The 21,526-nt window shown below is 31.5% G+C and overlaps 1 protein-coding gene across 1 annotated transcript; it reads right to left on the bottom strand.

The window, feature by feature from the left end:
- Nucleotides 1-4,926: 4,926 nt before the first annotated feature.
- LOC143063259 (nose resistant to fluoxetine protein 6-like) lies at nt 4,927-20,675 on the bottom strand. The gene is made up of 15 exons (XM_076235294.1): nt 20,121-20,675; nt 17,138-17,310; nt 16,250-16,328; nt 15,404-15,476; nt 14,252-14,412; nt 13,138-13,311; nt 12,369-12,465; nt 11,348-11,440; nt 10,568-10,736; nt 10,164-10,243; nt 9,676-9,783; nt 7,020-7,143; nt 6,355-6,541; nt 5,432-5,574; nt 4,927-5,126 (listed from the first exon to the last, which is right to left on the bottom strand). The coding sequence occupies exons 1-15, from the start codon at nt 20,602-20,604 to the stop codon at nt 5,001-5,003; spliced, it is 2,271 nt and encodes a 756-aa protein (XP_076091409.1). The 5' UTR covers nt 20,605-20,675; the 3' UTR covers nt 4,927-5,000.
- Between the last annotated feature and the right edge of the window lie 851 nt (nt 20,676-21,526).

Below are 21,526 nucleotides of genomic sequence, written 5' to 3'. Positions count from 1 at the left end.
TCAGGATGACAAAACCTACTTAAATATTTTGAAGGAAACTGTTTGGGTTTTCCAATTTCATTTTAAGTGATAAATTACCAGTGTTTTGACTTCTTGGGTATTTATTTGTATTTAAATGAATCAGTCACTTTTATTGTATTAGCAAATCGATAAAATTAATCTGTTGTTAAGGCGTTACATAAACAAGCTTTGATTATTTTGAATATCTTCAAATTTTCACTTCTTCTTACTACATTTGTATAAACTTCAAGATTTACCTGTATTATTAAAACCGTTTTTTTTTCTAAAGTGAATATTTTCGAAGGGTTTAATATTTCGCAGTGGTGTCTTGCCATGGCTTTGTTTGGACTTGTTTGTTTGCTTTTTGGCCTTGAATTTTTGTCCCTAATATTTTATTAACTGTGCATTTGCATTCAGATATCGCCGATCAAATTTATTCGTTCATAGTGTATTAATTTATTAATTTTATTAATTTTTTGATTGAGTTAGGCCTGCCAATTGATATTTTATCGTGTGTTTTTCTATGTTGTGATGTGATGCTATTGTTTCAGAAAAAGGGAGAAGGTTTAGATCCATTAAAACGTTTAATCCCGCTGCAAATGCTTGCACCTGTCCTAAGTCAGGAATCTGATGTACAGTAGTTGTCGTTTGTTTATGTAATTTATACGTGTTTCTCGTTTCTCGTTTTTTTATATATATATTAGTTGGTTTTCCCGTTTGAATGGTTTTACACTAGTAATTTTGGGGCCCTTTATAGCTTGTTGTTCGGTGTGAGCCAAAGCTCCGTGTTAAAGGCCGTACATTGACCTATAATGGTTTACTTTTTTTAAATTGTTATTTGGATGGAGAGTTGTCTCATTGGCACTCACACCACATCTTCCTATATCTATAGACAATTGTAATTCCTTGAATATATAATTCATCTTCCTATTTGATATTAAAACAAGAATGTGTCCATAGTAAACGGATGCCCCACTCGCACTATCATTTTACGTGTTCAGTGGACCGTAAAATTGGGGTCAATACTTTAATTTGGCATTAAAATTGGAAAGATCATATCATAGGGAACATGTGTATTAAGTTTCAAGTTGATTGGACTTCAAATTCATCAAAAACTACCTTGACCAAAAACTTTAACCTGGACGAACAGACGCACGGACGAACGAACGGACGCATAGACCAGAAAACATAATGCCCTCTATTATCGTAGGTTGGGCATAAAAATTTACAACCTTGCGCTGGTCGTACTTCTACAAGAAATATTTGCTACTGTACGAGAATAACGCATCGATTACTTAAACACTTTCCAAAATTTTCATTAAAAAGAGCAATATACATCAAAAATGCATATACGTATAAGAAATGATTCATATCTCACCAAAAAGACATACAGAAATGAAGAATTGAATATCGTCATATTGAAACTGACATAAAATATACTGGTATTGTTGTCATTTATTTGCATAATTTGCTTAGCTCCCTGCCTATTTGTAAAATGACTTGATGAACAGAGATATTCAACAATTTTTGAATTACAAGTACTGTAGTTTCACCGCTGATACAAATTAATTTTAATACATAGTTTTTGAAAGATTTTAATAGACTTGTAATTATCACGGAAGTCATCGTCAGAAATTAGAGTGAAAAAGATAAAGTATAGTTTTATTAACACAATTGAAGTTTTTGACATCACGAACAATCTTTCAAACGATAGTATTTATTGAAAGTGTAAATAGCGCAAAACAAATATGAAAATTAGAATAAAACATGTCATGCTAATTTTATCTCATAAGCAACACGACGGGTGTCACATGTGAAGCAGGATCTGTTTACCCTTCCGGAGCACCTGAGATCACCCCTAGTTTTTGGTGGGGTTCGTGTTGTTTATTTTTTTAGTTTTCTATGTTGTGTCGTGTGTGCTGTTGTTTGTCTATTTGCCCTTTTCATTTTTAGCCATGGCGTTGTCAGTTTATTTTCGATTTATGAGTTTGACTGTCCCTCTGGTATCTTTTGTCCCTCTTTTCTTATGAGCCTGGTTTAATACGATTGAACGATAACACTTTCACTGTCCAAGATATTGACTACCAATCGTAGACGACATACACTTGTTTAAACTTAAGAACGATTGACCAAACGCAAAACAATTAATCATGTTAGGGACTTATCATTATTTACCTGGGAGGGGGCTGGTCATTTTGAAATCGAACATATAAAATTTTCTTGATCCCCCATAATATTTCACTATTTTTATTTGATCCCCCCTCATAAAAACATTTAAAAAATGTGATCCCCCCTCTATTAAACATGCCAACATTTTAACATGCAAAACACTTATGTTATCATTGGATTGATTCCAAAAACATATTTTAGGGATAATTGCCTTGAAATAGACCTCTTTCATGAATATTAGAAGGTAGAGCAAGCTTTTTCTGACTTTTTGTATGTTAATTCCTATAATGGGCTATTAAAAAAAACGTAATCCTAATAGAAACTCTGTGTAAAAAATATTCATTAAAAAGTAAACTTTTTGAAACAGTAACAACACATTAATTACTTATAGGAATCTGTTATATGTCCCTTAAACTTTACATTAGGCCTTATTGAAACCTTCATTGAGTCGCTGAACTTTTATATATATGGATAGTTCATGCTGTCAGCTTGAACACCAATTCAATTACTCATTTATTGACATATTTCATTCATAAATGTGTGATAGTAACCTCAAAATTTTGAGGGAGTGAGAGGTATAAATGAACCCAAAGGAATTTTGTATTGGGAAAAAAAATACATTAGTGGTGTTCGTCATCTCAAAATCATCTTTTGTATCAATTTTCAACTGTTTGAATGCAGATTAGATGAATATCTTATTATTTATTGGAGGATTTATTTCTCTACACCATAGTTTTTCATGATGTGGCGTAATTTGAATTTTTGTACAAATTTTGCACAAATTCTTGTAGATTTTGTTTACACTCATACATAATTTCTCTCAAACTATGAAGCTGATTTTAACAAAACTTACCACTAATGCTTGTTAATTTAGTGATCGAAGTGATTGAAATATAATGAATGAATTATAAGGGTTATGAAGCACCTGTGTATTTCATATGGAACAATATGACACAAAATGGCAGCTTCTACATCACCTAAGTCTTGTTACGTCTTACTTAATTGTATGTAAAATATATTTCGATTAGACTTTAGTGATATTCTTCTACTCATTTTGTCTCTTGAATACATGAATTATGTAAACTACATATTTCCATGTGCAAAAAATATTGATCCCCACTTTTAATTCATAAAAAGATTTGAACCCCCCCCCCTGTAAATAAAAACAAATATACAGAGACAAATTTCTCAATTAAACACACATATTTAATATCTACACTGCGTGGTGGTGTTATTCACACTATATTATTAATTCAAGCTATTACAATTAGCTGTATTACTTCAGCAGTTCTTAACACACTTATGTTTGCTTTAAATAAATGTTCGAATAATTCATATCGCTTATTCTTGAAAACAAGAGGCGGAGTATCACAAAGAGAGAATCATAACTATACCATTTAAATCGAAAATAGAACTACAAAATCATGACAATAAAACGAAAAACAACTGAAGACAAACAACAGTCAATAACACACTGTATACACATTAAATCCTTTGCATGACAAACCTCAGTATTCATTGGAAGTGATCTCAAGTTCATAGAAGATGTAATTATTAAAGCAGATCCTACCAAAAATACTGCGCTTAATGGACTTAGAGGTCTTGCAGTAAAGAAAGTGTTGAATGAAATGATCGATTTTTTTATATCATATTTATCTTCTTTCTTTTTTTAAAAGCAAGTTTTGTGATATATTTGGTCGTTAAGTCTTAATTTTACGATATATTTGATCGCTATTTCATGATTTCTATTCCACATCTTTATCCTTAAGCATGGTCAATAATTGCTATCTCATCCTATTTTTGGTTAAAGTTTCTATCACTTTCACTTTGATCTTAAAAATGGTCAATAATTGCTATCTCATCCTAATTTTTGTCAACGTCTCTATTACCTTCACGCGGATCCTACTTTATTTGTAACTTTTTAGAAGGAAATATTTTTGGCTCACAAAACTGAAGTAAACAACGGGACATCTATTATGATTTTCATCTCTAAGATAAAAACTATAATCAGCTGCTTGTTAATTCCATCTACCAAAGACGTTCCCATGCGTCATTCTCCGTCTTATAATACTTATCACTGCTTTGGGTTTTCATATTCATAGTTCTGCCATGTTGAATGATTAGTGCTCTGTCTTTGCGTTATGATTTCTCCGTCTTTTTGAATTATGATTGCTCTGTCTTTTTTAATTATTACGTATCTCTGTTTTTGGATTATGAATGCGTTTAGTTTTTTAATAACCATTGCTCTATTTTTTTTTTAAATTATCGTTGCTCTGTCTTACCGAGTTATTATTGCTCTGTCGTTTTGAACTGTGATTGTTCTGTCTTTTTGAATTATGATTGTTCTGTCTATTTGAGTTAGTATTGCTCTGTCGTTTTGAATTATGAATGTGTTGCCTTTTTGTATAACCATTGCTCTATTTGTTTAATTATCGTTGCTCTGTCTTTTTGAGTTATTATTGCTCTATCGTTTTAAATTGTGATTTTTTTTGTCTTTTTGAATTATTATTGCTCTGTCGATTTGAATAGTGATTTTTTGTCTTTTTGAGTTATTATTGCTCTGTCGCTTTGAACTCTGATTTTTTTGTCTTTTAAATTATTGCTGCTCTGTCATTTTGTATTATCATTCGTTGCTCTGTCTTTTTAAATTATTATCGCTCTGGTTTTTTTTAAGTATCATCGCTCTGTCTTATGTAAATTAAAATCAAAATAGTATGTTTCCATCTAATTGCAAAAAATAATAATGCAAACTTTGTCTATGTTTTTTTTTTATTAAAATACAAAATAGGTCTGCTTATGGTTTTAACTTTATGAATTGTTCATACAAGGTATCACCTCTTTCGCTCTTTCCGTTTGAGCAATGCTTTCTCTAAACCCATCATTGGAGATTCGAATGCCAAAGAAGCAACAAAAGCGACTGCATAGGATAAAACAACATGTCCTAGAAACTCATACGTCTGTAATGACAAAAAGCATAAAAAAAATACACCAGACTGCAAAATATATAACAACATGTCGTATAGGCACTCGTAAGTCTGTAACGATAAAAAGCAAAGAGACATACAACAGTATTTGTAACCATTTTGAATCTTGTAAATTTTATTTGACAACGGGTATCAATCTGATATATTTATACTATGGGTTATTTTGAATTATTGTATTAAAAGATATATTGTTTACATCCAGATCCTTTAAACCACTGTTTCCATCTTATTTATAGTTTGAATTCTTTCATCAAAAGATATGTTTACAAAATACTTACGACTTCAGTATCACTAAAATGTATGAGTCTTTGTCTTCTTGCGAGATAATAGTAAATAACTATAGGATGAACCAAGTAGGCACAGTATGTCAGTCTGCTAAGTGGTACAAATCCCTTCCATGATAGTATCGTGTTAATTATCCCTGCAGAAAAAAGTTTACAAATCAATCAGATGATACAATTACGCTTCGCGAGCAAGTAAATAGAGTTAAAGATACCAAAGGGATATTCAAACTCATAAGTCGAAAATAAACTGACAACAACATGGCAAAAAAAGAAAAAGTCGAACAACAGTAAACAAAACACAAGATTTAGCAACACGAAACCAACAAAAAAATGGGGTGATCTCAGGTGCTCCGGAATGTAAGTAAGTTAGATATGATACTTTTGTATAACTACAAAACTAAAACTTCTGGGCTACATCTAATGTTATTTTTCGTCATTTTACGAGATAATAGTAAATAACTATAGGATGAACCAAGTAGACACAATATGTCAGTCTACTTAGTGGTACAAATGCCTTCCATGATAATATCGTGTTAATCATCCCCGCAGAAGAAAAAACCCATAATTACCCAGATGATCCGATTGCTTTTTCCCAATCAAGTAAACGGGAGGCGAATAAGTTTATCGTATATTCAAACATTAAAATGGTTAATAAGGTTTGAACTTCAAGCATTTATGAATACCATCACCTTCAAACATCACGAATACTACAGTCGTTAAAGCTTTTTCAATGTGGCACGTGACCTCACTTATTTCTACATTTTTCCTAATCGTAAGTATTACGACAGTAACTAAACGAAAAAAAGGGAGTTAAGTGTAATTTCAAGATTTACAGTCGATACCAGACACTAGGATGTTTATTGTTCTTCTGTTATGTTATTTAAACTATTCAAAAGGATACTTAACTCTTAACATACCCCCATTTCCGGTAGCACAAGCAAATATTACCCAGCATACGCAAGCACCCCATACCATCCGGTGGGTAGCTGTATAAAGAGCTGCTACGTCCGTTGATAAGCGGTCCCCAGTTACATCCTTGTGTAAACCATATAACACTGTACATGCAACTGCAGTAAAGGCTAACCATGCAAATATGTTTACAAACTGAAAGTAAACATAGATTAAAAATAAATAAAAAGGAGTGCAAATTACTTGTAGGACGAATTACTAAATGGAATGAATCAAATATTCACAGAAGTGAATTAGAATTTACAAAAATATTCTTCCCGGTGTTTCATTTGTAATATAGAATCAAAATTAATATCCCTAATAATTATACTATTTGCCGTTTATTTTCATATCAGAAATTTACTTATTCGTTGAGATGAAGAGATCTGAATGTTAAGATACTCAAAATTCCGACTTTTATAGTAAAACCTTTCAAAGAAACCCACACAATTGCTTTGAGTCTGCCAGTTTCAATAGTTATTTCCCATGGTCTACATTACAATATATTAATATTTCGTTTGTCCGGAAAGTCTGTGTATTTTAGTGATACAACATCAAATGAACACACGAATCTATCGATCAGCATTGGATTATAAACATTGTACATGGTAAAGAAAACTGAATTTACACTTACTCGATTGATACGAACTTTACAGTCAGTTTTGTACAGTACATATCCTGCATACATTCCAATCAAATAAGGTGTAATTCTGTTCCAAGGTTTTACATACTCATTGAAAAAGTTCTGACTATTTCCACTGTGATAATTCATGCAATAAAGGATATGAACTACATACAACAATATAAAAAGTTAGGTATAATTGTTTATTCAAAGTTGTTCCGACCTGTATAACAAACATGTTTTACAATTAAACAAATGTATACACTTGGAAAAACTTATAAGTAACTTTCTTTAACTGCAAGAAGGTTAAGACTATAGTGTGTGATAACATTGTGTGAGGGAATTCGACGTTTGGTGTACCACTGTTCACTCCAGTGCAATTTATGACAATACCACTGCATCAATCAGAATTATTTTTTTTGCAGTGTTTTAAGTAATGATTTTGCTTTGTTGTCGCGTATTATTTGTGAAACATTCAATGTTTTAAAAAGGCGAATTTTCTTTATAAAGTCAATGATTATGTTGACTTTTGAAGGCCAAACTTTCTACAGACTTAAATACGCTAATGAAAGATTCAAAAACTATACCAATACATAACGACATGTTTATGAAATTATGACAAATTTATTGGTTAACAAATTTTTACTCGTTATTGCAAAATAATGAACTTAATATATCTGACATTTTCTCCCTACCCAGTTTACCCCTATACATTTTTATGATGTGGACTGGTCATTGTTATTGAATCGTAGGCAATTTGATTGGATTAAGTTGTTATTAGTTTACCTTCAAACTTGTTTATGCTTTTCATACATGACTATTGATTAATTAGAACGTGCATGAATGTGTACGGTAACTAAAATGACCTTCAAACTGGACACTGGACGAGTCAATATTATGTTTTATCAATGAAAGATAAGGTATGAAAGGTAAGAATTGCCACTTACTCGATTTTCACAAAATTTTCGGAATATACAGTTGAAAGGTTATTTTTTAAAAACCTATTGTGAAGAGTAAAGAGAAGGTTTACAAATAATACGTTTTGTCCCATTAAACAAGGCATTTTCGTAAGGGAAATACCGAAATATATTTTACGCACGATTACGGCAGGTAAAATTATTATTTATCATAATAAAAAAAAAACGTTTTTCAGTCTCATTGGAATATGTTGATTACAATTAATCCCAAACTTAAGAAGTAAGTAACTAAAGTCAAAATATGTCCGATCTGCCTACTTCTGCACATCAAAAGTCAATACGATCGTTTTAAAGTCAATTTCGTCTACCTCACAAAATCTTGTTAGGCACTATAGTACTTTTAGTCTATTGCTTTTTTTTTAGTTCCTTTCGTGCTTCATGTCGATCTGATGAGTCAAGCCCTTTCATAATGTACTAATTTTCTTTGTCTTTTATATGACTTTTTGTGTTTCTTTGTTAAATATTTGTTTGTTCTTATAGCGATTAAGATTATAATACAATGTTGTATGCTAATGAAAACTGAATTTACCCTTACTCGATTGATACCAACTTTACAGTCAGTTTTGTAAAGTAAATATCCTACATACATTCCAATCAAGTCATTTGTTTTATTGTAAACCATGTTTGTTTTTCTATCGATTTATGAGTTTTTAACATCGTTATACTACTGTTGCCTTTATTTGACTATGATACCCCAATTTTTGACATTTATACCTATTATGTCTGTTTGTTTTGTTCACACGTCGTTGTCAATATAATTTAATTTAATGAGACTGTCATACAATTTAGAGGCTTAGCTAGCTATAAAACCAGGTTTAATCTTACATTTACTACATATGAAAATGCCTGTACCAAGTCAGGAATATGATAATTGTTATCCATTTGTTTGATGTGTTTATGCTTTTGATTGTGCTATTTGATTACGGACTTTCTTTTTAGAAGTTTTCTCAGTGTTCGGTATTTTTGTTACTTTCCTTTTTTCCAGGAGAGGAACATGTAAGTCGATGGTTGTCATTGGTTGCTGTTTGTATATATTTTTCGTTTATTGATTTATAAAATTCTCTTAATTTGTTTACGTCAACGTAATTTGGTCTTTCGTGGATAGTTGTGTCATTGCAATAATGTCATATCCAACGAGATTCTAAACTTCACATGGAAACTGTGAATACATCTACATTCTCATATAAACGAATTTGATGCGACTGTCATACAAGTGAGAGGTTTAACTAACTAACTATCTATAAAACAGGTTCAATCCACCATTTTCTACATAAGAAAAGGCTGTACCAAGTCAGGAATATGACAGTTGTTATCCATTTGTTTGATCTGTTTGAGCTTTTGATTTTGCCATGGATTAGGGACTTTCCTTTTTAATTTTCCTCGGAGTTCAGTATTTTTGTGATTTTACATTTTTTCACAATGTTTATATCTCAATAAACAGATAACTGTATTTTAAAGGAATGAACGCTTTTTTATTAGTGTTATTGAGTTGGAAATGCGTTAATGATGTGCACATGTTAAGTATGTAAAGTTTCGGGTCTTTTAAAATAAGCTTCGGAAAACGCATTTACTCACCAATGTAACTACAAGAAGCATAACATTTTACTAGAATGCAACTATTCAACTACATAGGAAGTATACATAAACAAAGACAAATACCCCTTTATTGCTTGTATTCGTCTTAACCTTACCCATCAAATATACTGGCTGGTAAGTCATCATGTGCTGAGAGTACACCGCATGCTATTGTAGAACCCACTAAAAATGCCAATAAAATTCCCACACCAACCAAATGGTAACTGAAAAAGAAAAGGTAACACACACACACACATATTCGTTAAGACATACACTATTTTATTAACACATTGAATGTAGCTAATTATCTTTTATAACACGTATAAGTCAGGGAACACTGAAGCATTGATAAGGATCTCCAACTTGTTGGTTAAAGGCATTTACATACGACAGAGATAATAGTTCCAGCAACTAAGAGCTAGAAATGACGAAAGAAGAATCATATTTATTGTTTTGCATTTGCCTTAAAGCTTAAAAGTGAAATTTCACAAACGTGTTGTAGTCATGTGTTGGAAATAAGGGATCAATAAAATTCAATATCTTTGTATAATAATGATCAAAACTAATCGACTGTCGATCTTTTAAAAATACACGTATTACTTACTGAAACAACGGAAGTAGAATAAGTGGACTGATCACATAAAATTGCATATCATTAGCAAGATACCAAGACCATGCCATACACTGTTAATATAAAGGAAAAGTAGTTTTTAAATGTTTTTTTATGTGCTACTCGAATTGAAAACATTTGTCAATAATAGGACTGATAAGAAAACTGAAGATTTTATTGCTTTGATGAAACAATCAGTTGTAATTGTACAAAATTTTCCCGATATTTAATGGTTTAACTGTTTAACTTATTCTAGTGACGTCTGTTTTGGAGTTTACAAACAGAATATTAATATTATTTAACCGAGAAGTTATTTTATGCAAATACTATTTAATACTATTTAAAACTTAAAACAAACATCAGCTCTAATAATAATGTGATTTCCAAACGAAATTTACCATGTCGTAACCATTCACGAATAAATTGTTAACGTATAGAAAATTTCTGTGCCATGAGTGTTCACAGTAATTGACTTCAGGTCCATCTCTAGGCCAGCCCGGACCTTCTCCAATGTAAGGGAAGAGAGATACATACACCATCAATATTAACATGTAGGGAGGCGTCAATCTAAAGGGGAAAAATATTACGTATAAGCCTCCTACGTGGTGAAAACAAGAAAAGTCAGAATTCCATCTGTCAAATTCATTTCATTTGCCATTGTTTTGTTGGTTTTATTAAGAAGAGAATTTAAAGAGCAATCTTATCTAAATACGGGTCTCTGACTTTTTTTTATCCTCACATGTTTATATGATTCGAGCACACGAGTTTGTGATAGTTCTGAACTTTAATCAAATCAGAGCAAGAGTGGACTCGGAATAATATGACAAATTGAATTGAAGTTTTTAATGCTTTTTTGACTCGTTGCTATCTCAAGACATTATATTCACTTCTCCTTTCGTTTTCATTTTGAAACTTAACGCAATCGTTACAATCCTTTCGCTTATCATTTAATCATATACTTTATTTTTTTCATCCCGAAATATAAAATAATGAACAATCAGTATTTCATAAATTTGTGGAAATAAATGCAAGTATGAATGTCGTTTAAATAGTCTTCTTTTGTTATTTGTGTTATTTTTCTCTTGTCATTTTTAGAAAAAAATATGACAAGACAAATTCATTTTATATGGATGGAAATATCGTGTTTGTGTTGTGTTTGTAATACACAATTTTTCTACCTCCAGAATCGATGGAAATAAAACATCGGCCAATTTAACTTCCCATTATTTGTCTTTAATTCCTTCATCATCAAGTATGTCAGTAATAGACCACTACAACAATAGAAAAAAAAAGTGTGATGAAAAAAAAATACGAAGGAAACATAGTTATATATCATTTTTTTTCAAACAGGAATAAACAGACTTACTGTAATAGAAACTAACAATGACGTTTTATATGAATTTTGGAGATTTTTGTTTTTAAATACAAAACATATTTTTTGGTTGTTTTCGTAACTTAAATCTTTTTACAGGATAGAGTTGTAGGCCCTATCATAGGCTATGCTGAACCAGATTTCTTTTCCTTATATACACAAATATTTATCCACATGGATTCATTCTTATTAACGCATACCTTCATAGTCAACCGATGTACTATACTTAAATATTGCATGGTAGTATACTAAAGTTTTGATGAATGGGACGGATTATAGGTAATACAAACATAGTTGACAGAACTGAAAATAAGGACATATATACAGCAAATAAATGGCATAAAAATTAAAGCTTTCCCTATTTCATCCTCTCTAGGAAACAAGACATTATACCCACGTTAGAACAAGAAAATATGCCCATGCGAAAACAACTCAACAAGCAATGATGCTTGTATGAGAATAAGAAATAATGCTCAAATTGGAACAAAAATGAGCTCGTACAGGAACAAGAAATGATGCCAATGCCAGAACAGGACGTGATACTCGTGCGAGAAAAAGAAATTATGCTCGTGCGGGAACAAGAAATGATGCTCGAACGGGAACAATCATTGAAGTTAGTAAGGGAACAAGAAATAATGCGCATGTGGGACAACAAGAAATGATGCATATGCGTGAACAAGAAAAAACTTGTCTAACTAACATGGTGTTAAATAGAGTGTTTCACTTGCTGGTTCTCATCACTGTGAAACGATTGATTTACTATTCTGAAACTTATGTTATGTTGCATACATTAATTGTGTCTGTTTACACATTAGAAATAGATGTACCTTAATGCGAAGAAAGTGTCTACTGCAGGAAACGCATTGTAAATTGGACCAAATGAAATCCTGTTGAGATGATCCGGTAACCACTGTGAAGTGTTATCTAAAAATATACTTGTGAACCAGATTCATACATAAATAGATATATAATGTCGGTTTTGGAATCTTGAAGTTAAATTACTAAAAGAAAAGATTTAAACAAAAACAGAACTAATTTTTATAAAAATAATCATATACAACTGGTTTCATTAGATGTGTTGAGGTTAATTTAACCAGTTATGTTGCATTTCATCTGTTAAAAAGTCCTGAGATCATTTGAATACTATCGTGTTATTGAACATTTACAGAATATAAACTAAACACTGAACTATCATAGCAGGTAATACAAATGTCTCTAAAGAAGTGCTGTACTTGGATATTTATGTCTAATTTGAGTTATCACATATTTTGCATTCCCAAACGTGTATTGTTGTCAAAAACGTTTTGTCGTTTGTTTTGTTCACTTCAGTGGTGCTTTATTTTCATTTTATAGTTGAGGTGCTTCCCGCGGTTTCAGTTTGTAACCCGTTTTTCTACTGTTTCCTTTATTTAACACAAGACTTTTTTCAATAAGTGGTAAATACTAAAATCAGCATCATAGTACGACATCATATATTTGCATAATGTGTTTGAGCATTTGATTTTGACATTTGCTTTGGGACTTTCCGTATTAATTTTCCCAGTGGTTCGGTATTTTACTTTTTATTACTTTTATATGTACATAGTTATCACTTACCGACAACACCGAACTGTAGAGCAAATATCATGGTGTGTCCGAGTATAACCCAAGTCATGGTAATAAACCGTATCCCATTTATTGCTGTTAAACTCCCAGCTCCTTGTGTAGTACTAAGTATCTTGGTAATATTAGTATATACAGAAAAAGATAAAATAAGCTTTCCCAATAAACCTATAATTATGATAAAGAAAACGTAACGTTTTAGACGTTAAATTTATATGTTTGTTTTTGTTATTTGTTATTTAAGTCGTTGGGATAATATATTATAGAAACAACCTATAACTTTTGGTCGTCATGTTCTTCAACTTCATTCTTTATTTGGTCTTTTTAACATTTTGTTATTCGAGCGTCATTGATGAGTCTTTTGTTGCTTGGTCTTTAGTTTTCTATGTTGTGTCTGCTGTACTATTATTTGTCTGTTTGTCTTTTTATTTTTTAGCCAAGGCGTTGTCAGTGTATTTTTGATCTATGAGTTTGGCTGTCCCTCTGGTATCTTTGGCCCCTCTTGTAGACGAACACACGTCTGGCGTATATACAAAATTTCAATTCTGGTATCTATGATGAGTTTATTGTTTAATGACCATAATTATGTTGATTATTACAGTGAGTTTTCGATTTGTTTGTTCTGCTGAAAAGCAATTTGCAACCAACAGTTTAGTCGGATACCAGGATTTTATCAATCGTAAAAACATATATGCATGATTTTTATATAAAATTCATATGCTTGATAAATGATTAAAGCATTAAGTGAGTTTTCATGAACCAAATGGAAAATTCTCCATTTCTCCCTTCGTGTACATACATGTATATTATTTGTATGATCATATGCTATCGACTTGTAAAATTGCAACAAATTAAAGTGATTGACCCTAATTGATGGTCGGTTAGAAATGCTTAGTTTAAGTGTATAATAGAAAAGAAATGATATGTGGTATCCATCCATCCATGACAAATAATCAGTACATGCAAAAACCACAAAAAGCAAAAGAATAGCTATTGTATTGCAGTTCTTTACTTCAAAATCATCACAATGAGGCCTTCAACACGGAGTAAAAAACTCTCACCTCACTTAATTTAGGAAAAAGATTTAAAAATAAGTGTTTTTGTATACCTGGTGTATTGTGTGCCTGTCCATTTATTAAATGGGTATTTTCATCAATTTCGGAAGCGTTTGAAACATCCTCGTCTTTACTCCAGCTTGGCCATTGAATCACTATGACGTCATAACATGTTCCTATTACCAGTAAGGCAATAAAAAGTGAACATACTACCCTACAAAAAGAATACATAATAGTTTTATAATTGGATAAAAGAGAGGTTAAAGATACCAGAGGGACAGTCGGAAATTAACTGACAACGTGTTAAAAAAAGAAGAAAAAAGACCAACAGACACACCGACACACCGACAAACAATAGTACACGTTTAAGGTTCGATTTTACATACATATATTACATATGAAAATTCAAAAAAATGAAAGCAAATGTATCAGGTTGCTCAATTTGATATATGCCTTTTTGTGCTTCTTTGTTAAATATTTGTTTATTTTTATTGTTATTAAGCTACTTGTGGTACTTGTACATCGTGTCATTATTGTTTATGATATTCTCGTAGTTTTGTCTTTCATTTTTGCTAATGCGCTTTGTCTGTATGCCTTTTGATGTTACTTCGAAAACTAGTTTGTTGCTTGTCTTTCATTTTTGCTATGTGCCTTTTTATGTTTCTTTGTTACATATATGACGTGGATCCGTACTAATACATCCCGTCATTTTGTAACTGTTATTGTACTATGGTAAATTTGTGTATTATTGTCTTTAATTTTTGCTAATATGCTTGGTCTATAATGCTATTTTGTGTTTATTTGTTACATATTTGTATGTTTTTTTAATTATTAAGATTAAAACACAATGTTGACTGCTGTATTTTTGATATTTTTGCCTATTATGTCTGTTTGTTTTGACCACGCGTCGCTGTCAATATAATGGAACTTGATGCGACTGTCATACAAGTGTGAGGTTTAGCTAGCTGTAAAACCAGGTTCAGTCCACCATTTTATACATAAGAAAATGCCTGTACAAGTCAGGAATATGACAGTTGTAATCCATTCGTTTGGTGTGTTTGAGCTTTTGATTTTGCCATTTGATTAGGAACTTTCGGTTTGACAAACAAACAAAACAATACCGTATATATATGTACAGAACATATTGATATCTTTTTTATTGCCGACTTAAGAGATACATAATATGTTGAGAATCGTATACTCACAATACAATGGTAGCCCTAGTATCAAGAGGTCGGTCATGTTCTGGACATGATACACTATACACAGTTGGTAATACTGTAAATAAAAATCATTTATTCTAGTTTCTCCAAACTGTCCTTTTATACTTGTATTGATTTGGGGCATATCAAGGCTACAATTTCCATATACAGGGCTAAAACATAAGGTAGTTTGACTACTTCCTTCGACCCTCTTTGAATTGTGGTGCCCTTATTATATCTTTTCTTTGGCTATCAAAGCTGTTTTATGAACACTCCTGATGAAGTTTTGATCATCAACAGGCTGCGGAAACGATGAATTGTGTATGTCAAAATACCATATACTAAACCCCATTAAGCATATATAGTTTTTACTTCTAGTTCTTGGTTTGAACCAGCATAGCCATTTCAATAGCATCAATTTTCATACCTTTTGTTGTTCATTACGTTTGGATACAATAAAAACAATTGTAACTTTAAGTTAATATTGTATCGTTAAAAGATCCTTACAAATCACAGAAATAATTAAAAATAAAAAGCAGAGGACAAAACAGTTTTTGACGTTAGCTTTTTAATGATCCACATTCCGTACTTATCACTGTAAAAAAATGTACTGTAAAGCTTCAATGTTTAAGGCAAGTCCTTGATATAAATGCTAAATCATTTGGAGGCGTAGTCATTGCTTTTTATAAATAAAAACGTTGATCAAGCGAGTACATAATGTATCAAATAACAATGAGGAAATACAGTTCAAAACTTTCCCTGATCTGTCACCATTGACTAAACTTGAGGAAATCGACAAGCACATACTTATTCGAGGATATGATGGATATTATACAGTAATGATAGTACCTGTTGTTTTTAATAAAATCATAACATCGGTTTTACTACAACTGTTTGGTACACACACACCAAGGTTTAGTACTGCAATCTGGAAGGATAAAACATTGTATTCTAAATTTTTTAAAGTACAAGAAGAAGGGCGTATGTTATTCTTCTATGGTAAAAACTATTCATACAGATCTAATACTTTTATAATCTAGTTCCATTTGTAAAAGGTATTATTGCATAGCAATATAATATTTCCCACAGAAAGTAAGCTCATGCAATATAAAATTCTACTGGGGACAATATTCCCCAATATTCATGCAATGACCCTATAATACAAAATAGAGATTATGATAGAATCTAAAATATAGAAAGGAAAAAAAAAACAGTAGACAAACTAAACACGAAGCCAATGATGAAATAAGAAAAATGATTAATCAAGACTTCGTAAGTTTAACATGGTCCATGAAAATGAGGTCAAGGTCAGATAAATTAAACAGGAAACACATGTGCACCTTACAACCAATCAATACAGTTGACCTACTTATTGTTAAAAATAGGTTCTAAGAAACAGACTTATACAGGAAAACTAAACATTGACCAATTAACCACGAAAATGATGTCACGGTCAGATGAACCATGCCAGACAGGCATGTACACCTTAAAATCAATCTTTGCATTACATATAGTTGACCTATTGCTTATAGTTTAAGAAAAACAGACCGAAACACAAACACTTACCATTGAGCAATGAGCCGTGAAGTAAGTTAATGCAAGCTTGACAAAAACGATGTTACAATACACGGTAAAAGCAAATTACACAATTTGAGTAGACAGAAGGTCTTGTAAATGTACTAATTTTATTGACATTATTAGAAGCAACACAGTATTGGCCTTTGGATCTGTACTTACATTATTAACATTAGAAGAAGCCACACAGAATTGTCCCTTGAATGTGTACTTTTTTTTGTCCCGTTCTGTATTAGCTTGTATAGACATACATTCATCGTAATCTCCAATCCACATGATCGGACTGCCGATCGATCCAAGGATATTTGATTGTGGTTTTCCAAACGCATCCACCACTACAAAAGAAGAAAACAAAAACCAGCATGAATGTGTTCTAAAGATATATACAAAAGCGTTACATATGATTCATTTATAAAATGTTGGAAAAGTTCCCTTTACATGGGAGGTACTACTGATATAATGAAATAAAATTGAAAATGAAAATGGGGAATGTTTCAAAGAAACAACAACCCGACCAAAAAGCAAAAAACAGGCGAAGGCCACCAATGGGTCTTCAACAGAGCGAAAAACCATGCATGTATTATTGATGGGTTTGACCCATTTATTTATCCCATGTTGGTTAAAAATCACAAAGCAGTTACCAATATTTGGCAGAATAAGTCCTAACGTGCAGTGAACGCGAACATCAACGATAAAGTCTTACTTTATATCTAATAAACAGCTGCGCCATGAGCGCATGATACGCCCGACGTCTTGTGTGGAAGTTTTATGCAAAAATCATAAATAGTTTCTGAGAAAGTTTTAAGCAATAACCATATATTGTTTTTGAGACACGGCGGGACATGTGAAACCCCCAACCCTGTTTTTTTTTTTTACAAAAAACTAAATATCACTAAAATAAAATGTTGAATCAAAACCAAAAAGTATACAGATCTTTAGATTAATATAACAAAGAAGTGTGTAAAGTTTTAAGCAATAATCATAAATCATTTTTGAGATACGGCGCGTCATGTAAAAAAACCCTCCCCTGTTTAACAAAATACTCAATAACTCCAAAATAAAGTTTTGAATCATCAACAAAAAGTATACAGATCTTTAGATTGATAAAACAAAGAAGTGTGTAAAGTTTTAAGCAATAATCATAAATTGTTTTTGAGATACGGCACAACATGTAAAAAACACCCTCCCCCTTTTTTACACAATACTCAATAACTCAAAAATAAAATTTTGAATCATTACCAAAAAGTATACAGATATTGAGATTAACATAACTGAGAAGTGTTTAAAGTTTTAAGCCATAATCAAGAATCGTTTTTGAGATACTGTGCGACATGTGAAAAAAAAACACACCCCTGTTTTTAATAGTTACAAAGTGCCGTAACTCAAAAAGTTTTAATCTTATTTTCACCAAAAAGTATACAGATCATTTGACCATCATAAGAAACAACTATGTTAAGTTTCATGAAATTTGGATAAGTCGTTCCCAAGTTACGGTGCGACACGTTTACGCCGGACAGACGGACAGACGGACGGACGGACGGACACAGGACATTTGTATATCATAATACGTCCCGTCAAAATTTTAACGGGCGTATAAAAACTGTAATGTGGAACACTTGTTTTTATTTTTCGAATTCGTGGATTTTTGTCTCATTTGGCATACCTACCTCATCTACACAGCTACTTTTGCACAGGTACTATTTCTTTACCAAACATCTGTTGCACTGGAAATCTACTTTTAATATTCAGTACTATTTTGTTACTTTAAAATTATTGTAATATTTAGGTACATGTATTTAACAGTACTTGATTTTTACTTAAAATTTGGACAACAAATATTTGGAGGTCATTTTCAGTTTTTACAAAGATAGGCTGCAAAGACAAAAGAGAAAGTCCTTAAAATAAAGTTTATTTAGAGAAATTATTGTCTGTGGCTGGGTTTCTACGCACTTCAATAGATATCATTCATGTTTAATCCCAAAAACGAAGATGCCGAAAGTATGTCTGCACCCGATTCAACACTGACGGTCAGGTCAACGCTCCTGTTTTTCAATATCTAATTGATAATCATTATGATATTAAAACTACAAACACCACAATTATATCTCTGGTTCAAATAATCGACACAAGTAGAACGTTTTATTCATTCACAGAATAGTATCATAAATGTATGTATACTTCAATCATGATACTATATTCGTCGATCAAGGTCAATATGAAACTATCAAGGTTAATATAAAACGCAAAAAAGCATAGAGATCAACTGCCAGGACATGAAATGTTTTTGTTATTTGACAATGAATTTATCTTTAGTAAAATGTGTGGTAAATAAAAAAGATACTATTTTTTTTATCTTATTATAATAAGCCCATCATCAGTGGGAAACCATAATGGAAGATCAATAATTCTTTTCCTTTTAAACATAGATTTCATACAATTATATATGTAGTGATAACACAGGTGGATAATGTATTACCGGACTAGAAAACGAAAACGTTATATATAAGTTATGGTACACATCATCTACTATGTTCAATTGATTCAGTTTTAAAATATATTTTCCCACTATGAGAAAAACGAGTCTGTCAATGGTCCAATGCATCAACATAGCAAAGTATTAATGGTTAAAGTAAGCCATCAACTTAACATATATTCCATCTTGAATATTAAGAACATATCATTTGAAATTTTATTGCTACAAAATATCAAAACTTTATGGAAATATGGCCAATTGTGGATCATATTGTTAACTTGTCCTGTGTCTTGTTTCTGTAGTCGCAGCAAATCCTAAAATTTCACATCTTGTTTGTCAAAGTTGTTAGAGTATACCACCAACCATATATGTTGATTTGATTCAACGTCAAAACATATTCTGAATCTATTCTTCATTTAGACTTTCTTAAAATTTTCTTGAATCATAAAACACAAAGAGTCGTTGTATTGGAGTTTTGCAACAAACAAAAAAACACTTTTAGAATTTTCGTGGTGATTGAAAATTGATTGGAAAAAAGGTTGCTTTAACCAAATTCTTATTCTTTATCAGCAACAAGTCCTCATCTACAAAAATTCTATCTGCAATCAAAATGGCAAATATCTTTTAACATTTCAAAGTTTTTCATATTTAATTACCGTAATAAGAACTTACTCGCTAATGCCCATAGCTCTCTTCGTGAAATAGCTTCTCCTGTTGCGTTTATTTGATTACGACAGAGTTCAGATACAACTAGTGGTTGGTTGGTTGTTTGTGTATTTACAGTTGTTTGAGGCACTGTTGTTTTTTGTATCGTGCTGTTTGTCTTTTCAGTAGTAAAAGATGCCCCAGTCGACATGGGAGAGGTCAGATCTGTACCAGGGGTTGATGGTCCGTTAGCATTAGTTGTTGTATTGTCTTGTAGATTACTATCCCATTGATCAAATCCACTTTTAATAAAAGCTTGCAAAAATAAGCTTTTGAAATTTATACCGTTTAGAATATCGTTAGCTCCTGCTATAAAATCGTCTGCTTCTTTTGGAGTTATTGAAAATTTCGGACGCTCTATAGTCTCCATCATCTTTTTATAATCGATTCGTTTTTCGGACGTGACAAAACTAGTTGCAATAATTAGAATACAAACAAATTTCAGAAACATTTTTGGATAAAATTTCACATGCACTGTAAAACACACGTCAAGCTGATTATAAATTAATTTACATGATATTTCTAATAATCATACGATGTGTCACAAATATTATTACATTATCTCTTATTTTTCTCCAGTTATTTACCTTTATTTGTTTATCAGGAGTCACAGTGTGAAAAAGTGTGATCATAGATTTAAAATTGTTTAAATAAGTACGGTTAACAATTGCAAATGTACTCTTTTTGTCATCTTCTAAAAAAAGTTTCACCTGTTAACTCACTTATATATGATATATTTTGTTAAATCTTTATTTGTTAAGGCGATAATCCTTTATAAAAATTTTCATAAGCCAAAAAACATCTACAGTGTGAAAAAGTTTACTTTTTTGAAATTTCTGCTGGTTTGATAGTACAAATTTTCCATACAATTTCATGTGAGCACCTAAAACTTGGGAATAGTGTATATGATTCTATCAACTATGATTGGGAAACAAGATGATAGTAATTGCTGTTTCTGACAATAGTGACATTTTATTCTGACAACAGTTCATATTAAGAACGTTGACAGTAAACGTTTTGTTGTGTATTCGATGCCAGTTCTGTTTGTCATTTCAGCAATGAAAAAATAGGTACGCATAATCACTTTTATATATACCCACCTAAATTAGTTGATTATAAAGCCCTTTTGAAATATCACCTCGAAAACAAAATTATCTTAAAACTTTTCTCGCCATTAAATATATTTTAAGAAACTACGATGTCTGAAAACGAATTACAATGCTTCAGTTGGCCTGTCATGCGAATAAACCACAGAATATTCCCACTTTAAAGTCAATGAATTTACTTGAAAAAAAAAGCTTCTTAAAACCGCAACATATCGATTTGTAAAATCATCAGGTCACGTTTTTGTATCTTTATATAAACTAAACCAA

Source organism: Mytilus galloprovincialis, chromosome 2, assembly GCF_965363235.1.
Source record: "Mytilus galloprovincialis chromosome 2, xbMytGall1.hap1.1, whole genome shotgun sequence".
Lineage (NCBI taxonomy): Eukaryota > Metazoa > Mollusca > Bivalvia > Mytilida > Mytilidae > Mytilus > Mytilus galloprovincialis.
Note: the sequence above shows the minus strand (reverse complement) of the source record. Positions and strands in the feature narration are given on the sequence as shown.